At 39.0% G+C, this 6,053-nt stretch overlaps 1 protein-coding gene across 1 annotated transcript in view; it reads left to right on the top strand.

The window, feature by feature from the left end:
* The first annotated feature begins 4,616 nt into the window (after positions 1-4,616).
* Positions 4,617-6,053, top strand: part of LOC103656278 (eukaryotic translation initiation factor 2 subunit 3, X-linked-like) — a 2,967-nt gene continuing 1,530 nt past the window's right edge. Inside the window, exons 1-2 of the mRNA XM_008683639.2 lie at positions 4,617-4,904; positions 5,522-5,585. Coding sequence (XP_008681861.1) covers positions 4,836-4,904; positions 5,522-5,585 — 133 coding nt within the window. The 5' untranslated portion in view covers positions 4,617-4,835. The remainder of the gene's footprint in view (positions 4,905-5,521; positions 5,586-6,053) is intronic.

Here is a 6,053-nt window from a genome sequence, read left to right as displayed (position 1 = left end):
AGTGGTACAAAATTGTGAATATACTAAATGCCACTGAAGAATTTACTTTAGTTTTTTTTTAATATCTGAATTCCAGTTAGTTTCAAGAAATAGTTTCAAATGCACATTATAGCGATTCAACACTTCCATACACACCCAGTGCTCATTACAAGTGCACTTCTTAATCCCCATCACCTGTTGCACCCATCCCCTCCCACCTTCCCTCAGGTAACAACCATTAGTTTGTTCTCTAGAGTTAAGAGTATTTCTTGGTTTGCCTCTCTCTCACTCTTTTTTTTTCTTCCATTTGCTCATTTGTTTTTTCTTAACTCCCATATGAGTAAAATTATATGCCTTTTGTGTTTCTCTGACTTATTTCACTTAGCAAAATACTGTCAAGCTCCATCCATGTTGTTGAAATGGCAAGATTTCATTCGTTTTATGGCAGACACATATTCCCATGTATATATTATACCATTTATTATTTATCCATTCATCACTTGATGGACACTTGGGCTCCTTCCATAATTCAGCTATAATTCATAATGCTGCTATAAACATCAGGGTGCATGTATCCCTCTCAATCAGTATTTTTGTATTCTTAGGGTAAATATCTAGCAGTATGATAACTGGATCATAGGGTAATTCTATTTTTAACTATTTCAGGAACCTCATGATTTTCCATGGTGGGTGGGCCAATTTGCATTCCCATCAACAGTGCAAGAAGGTTTCTCTTTCTCCACATCCTGAGACCTGTTGTTACTTGAGTTGTTAATTTTAGCCATTTGACAAGGGTGAGGTAATATCTCATTCAAGTTTGATTTTCATTTCCCTCATGATGAATGATATTGAGCATCTTTTCATGTGTCTGATGGCCATCTGAACATCTTCTTTGGAAAAATGTCTGTTCATGTTTTCTGCCCATCTCTTAACTGAATTATTCATTTTTAGGTGTTGAGTAGTATAAGCTCTTTATATATTTTGGATACTAACTCTTTATTAAAATGTCATTTGCATACCTCTCTATAGGCTGCCTTTTAGTTTTGTTGATTGTTTCCTTCACTGTGCAGAAGCTTTTATTCTTGATAAAGTCCCAATAGTTCATTTTTGGTTTTGTTTCCCTTGCCTCAAGAGACATATCTAGGAAGAAGTTGCTATGACTAATATCAAAGAGGTTACTGCATGTGTTGTCCTCTGAAATTTTTATGCCTTCTTGTCTCACATTTATGTCTTTCATCTATTTTGTATGTATTTTTGTGTATGGTGTGAGAAAGTGGTCCAGTTTCATGCTTTTGCATGTTGCCCTCCAGTTTTCCTAACACCATATGAAACCAGCTCCTGGTCTCATTAATCTCTTTTATTGTATTTTTAGTTTTTATATCATTTATTTTATGATCTAACATGTGATCTATTCAGGAAAATGTCCCATGTACACTTGAAAAGAATGTGTATTCTGTGCAGTTTTAGGATGGAATGTTCTAAATATATGTGTTAAGCCATCCAGTCCAGTGTGTCATTCAAGGACATTATTTCAAGGCCATTATCTGTGCATTGATGTAAGTGAAGTGTTAATGCCATCTACTATTACTATATTATTATCAAATAGCTCCTTTATGTTTGTGTGTAAGTGTGTATGTCTATGTGTATGTGTGTGTGTGTGCATGTGTGTGTTCAGGTGCTCACATGTTGGGCACATATTTACCATTGTTGATCTTCTTGTTGGACTGTCTGCTTTATGATCTTACAGTGCCCTTCTTTATTGATAGATATCCATTTATTCCCATTTTATCACTTAAATTTCCTTACAACTTGCAGCTCACTGACGAATACTTCAGACACACAGGGTACGACCCTCCTCAAGGAGCTCACAAGCGCCTTTAAAGTTAATGCTTCGCCAGAGGCAAAAAGTACCCTTAGCCCGGTAACAGCCAGATCTCCAGGATCCTCTAAGTCTTCTTTAACCTGTGATAATCCTTTTAGAAACTCCCTTTATCTCTACTCTCCCACCCATGATATATGTTGCAATCATCCTTCAAACATACAGCCCAATGATATACACCAGAAGGATCTTATGACTAATGTTTTACTGTTTTACTAGACAGTAGTATGTAACTTTATCTTAGCAGCTAGCCCTTCAAGGGTCTTGGAAACCTTGCTTCCAAATTCCTCACGGATTTACCCTATCCTTATTAACTCCTCACTAATTAAAGTCACTCTTCATAATCCCAGTGCAGCTCTTTTTGCTCATGGGTTCTGTCCGTGTGCTTTATTAAAAACACCTTTTTGCACCAAAACATCTCAACCATTCGTTAACTGTTTGCTCCCTGTTTGCTCAGCATTCCATCAGAAACTAGTAGAAAGTTTAAAGCTTGTTTGTCAAAGAAACATTTCCCTCTATCAGCTACTGTGTCTTTTCAGATCCCACTAACAAAACCCACTAGCTGTCTCTGCCGAAGCCTGGACTCGAGATCAATGGATGTGGTCCCAGCCTATGAACTAGCAAAGACCTATATATAACAGATAACAAGTCCAAGACCCCAACCAAATTAATAGCAGCCCTCAGAGCATACCTATAGCCCTTTCCTTACCATTAAAAAAAACCTCCTGATGACAGGGACTGAATTTAGCCTCATTCTGATGTTAAGTCTCTAAGCATGAAATGTATGTTATGATTATGTTTACTATGCATGCTTCATCTTTCCTCATGAATAATCATGAATGTTCCTACCCTTTTATCAAGATGAATATAAAAGATTCTTTGGATTTTTCTCTAAGTTTATTTCAATATCACATCACATTAGTTCCTTCAAATTGTATTTACTGTAGTTTTACTGCCCGTGTATCTTTGTTACAAATGTTATATCAAATGTAAAACTATACAATCTAAACCAAGTACATGTACTATCTTTGCTTGTCAGTTAGACTTAATAGAAAATGTATCATTTTTAAGCTTCCCACAATTTACATCCCAGTAAGATCGCACAACAACGAGCTTAGGTAAAATATATATATACACACACAAATATATAATACATATAAAATATGTGTATAAAACATATACATGTGTGTGTATATATATATATATTTTGTATATATTAACACAAAAAAAATAATATATATACAACAAGGACTTGATGGATACAGGGCACACAAGTCAGTAACCCTGGTACTAGGGGACATAAAACATATAATTGATCACCAATGCTTTCTGAGGAAAGATTATTGATCAAAAGGGGAATATGATAAAATAAGGGAAATTTTCAACTTTTAACATTTGTGAACTGTGCTCCTGGGATACAAGAGAAGCTATACTATAACGTTTACCAAAGTTAGAATGGCTCAGCAAAACCTGAAAGCATGGGCTCTACTTTTGCCCTGAGCACCACCGTACATAATACAGCACCACTGTATTTAAGGGAAATAAGCAAAAAGACCACTTTGAACACAGATATTTGAAAAAGGAAAGCAAGCTGCTTTCCTTAAGACTAATGTCATAGAGTGATGCATATACTAACAACTTAAGACAAGGTCTGAAACTTTCTGGAATTTCCTTTGCCTAACAACTTTTCAATTTTTATGTAAAAAATATATGTAACGCTCACAAAATGTTCCTTTTCAAAAGCATTTTGTTGTTTATGAAGATGGGAGTTTTCCGCCCAAATAAAACTTTCTATCAGAAATTCTAGTAAGACTGTTCAATTTCCAAAAACAATTATTATATTAAATTCCTCTGAATATTCATCTCAAGTCCTAATAAAAGGGTGATTGTTGAGGCAACTTCACCTGATGTAATCTGCCTATAGGTGAACAAGACACAGGATCCACAAGACGCAGGATCCACTTTGGTTCCCTAACAGTTCTAAAATTAAATTCTTAAAAAAAGACTGATCACCTATTAACCTTGGGAAGTCTGAGAAAACAGAACAGTGAAGAGCCTTAGGTAAGTCGATTCTGGCCTCCTCCAAGTATTTTTTTGTACAGAAGGGTGCAAAAATGCTGGAATACAAATATCAATCACAACTGACCATCCAGGGAAAGCTACTTTCCAATTATTTTCACGTCTTAAAAATGGCATGAATGAAGTAGAGCTAAATTTAAAAGTAATAGTAATATCGACTTATTGGTAATAAGCACTAAAAAAGTGACTTTCTTCAATCTGCTTTTTATAAACATTCGGGCTCTCTACTTATGCTAAATCCCTTGAATGCAGTGATAGGACGTGACGAACATTTACCTAGAAACCTGAAAAGAAACTACAGACTTTGGTTTTGCCATCCCTGGGCTCCTGAGGACTTCACTGAAATTTCCTCCCGCTACACGCCTAAGCACGAGTAGCTCCACGGGCGTTACTAGCTCTGCGCGGTACTTTCCCGGCCAAGCGCCCAGATGTAGGCAGGCAGGCAGGCCTGAATTTATTTCGCCTTATTAAATTATGGATTTAGCAAAGAAACTTTCCTGTTAACGATCGTACCCAAAAGAAGAGCCCAAGGTTTCCGGCTTCCCCCCCATACGATGCGGAAATGGCCAGCGGCAGTGTCAATTGCATCACTCACCTAGTTGGAGTGACGAAGTACGTAGGACTTTGCAGGGTTGCCTCAGCGTTGCCTGCACAAATATCTTTCATATCACCGACGAACAGCTCCCTAAATTTTGGTCTTATTTTTAAGTCAGTCTGCCCGCAAGCTCTAAGTAACGTATGCGGAAAGAAGTCCAAGCAGCGAGATCCCTGGTGCATCGGCCATCCTGCTTGTCAGGCGTGCCCCCTGGCCGGTCTTCCGGTCTCTACTTCTCCCGCAGAAGGGGACCTGCGTTCGGTCCCACAGCTGGCGGAGGGACTTCTTTCCTGTTGGCGCAAGATGGCGGGGGGCGAGGCTGGAGTAACTTTGGGGCAACCGCATCTTTCTCGCCAAGATCTCGCCACATTGGTAAGCTTTCGTTCTGTCAGGAAGTGGAGTGAGCTCAGGAGTAGGTATGACCCAGCTTCCTAGCGTTATTTAGACGAGACAGTGTTGAACTGCCATGGGGTAGGAGGAAAACGCTGCAGCCGGATGCAGTACGCCGCGCTTTCACTACAGTCTGCACTTCCCCAAGTGTTGAAACCAGCGTGCTGGTGTGAGATCGTGGGGAACTCAAGACCCCTAAGGATTATGCTGAAAAGCGTGGTGTTAAATGTCACTAAAATGTTTATCTCTTGAAGGTCTTAGAAAAACATATTAAACGGATTAAGGTTCGCACCTTTAAAGGTCTGGGGAGGAACCGTTTATACTCTCCTTTCTGCTGACTCCTCTAAAATTTGGGGCCTTGGCTTTGCAGATCTAGAGTGCAGGTCGCTCTTTCTCTCTTTTAAACATAAACGCCTTTAGCATTTATTAGCCACGTCATTCTGTTTCTGGAGTAAACACAGCCTGTACAGTAAAGGTGGGGGGGGGGTGTTGCTTGTAAGCAGTAGGAGTTGAATTGATGGTGGCGAACTGTACAAATAAAAAGCGGATTCAGAGTCCTGATTTATATTACGCGACCTAGTTTAAATGTTTCATTGCAGGATGTTACCAACTTGACCCCACTCTCACAGGAAGTTATCAGCAGACAAGCCACAATTAACATAGGTAAGCAAACTGATTGCATAGACTATTAAACTTTTCAAGTCCTGAGATGGCTGCTTTTTAATCTCTTGTACAATTAACTGAATTACGGGAGGATTCAGGTATATAGGGAATAGATTTGAGCCATGAGCAAACCTGCCAGAGTTCCTTCAAAACAGTGAATTCTCTTCATTTATGGCTTAAGGAGAAGCTGTTAGGAGAAGACAGAGATGGCGAGCGCCTGGGTGGCTCGGTCAGTTAAGCGTCTGCCTTCAGTTAAGCGTCTGCCTTCAGCTCAGCTCACGATCCCAGGGTCCAGGGATAGAACCCCATATAACACCTGTCTGCTAAGCGGGGAACCCGCTTCTCCCTCTCCCCCGGTGGTCTTCCATCTCTATAGCTCTCTCTCTCAAATAAAATAAAATCTTAAAAAAACAAAAATATTTTTTAAAAAAAGACATATTCGTTGAAAAACAGTATGTTCTAAGGATA

Source organism: Ursus maritimus (genome assembly GCF_017311325.1).
Source record: "Ursus maritimus isolate PB19 chromosome Y unlocalized genomic scaffold, ASM1731132v1 scaffold_Y15, whole genome shotgun sequence".
NCBI classification, from domain to species: Eukaryota; Metazoa; Chordata; class Mammalia; order Carnivora; family Ursidae; genus Ursus; species Ursus maritimus.
The sequence above is the reverse complement of the archived record's forward strand: the minus strand, read 5'-3'. Positions and strand labels throughout refer to the sequence as shown.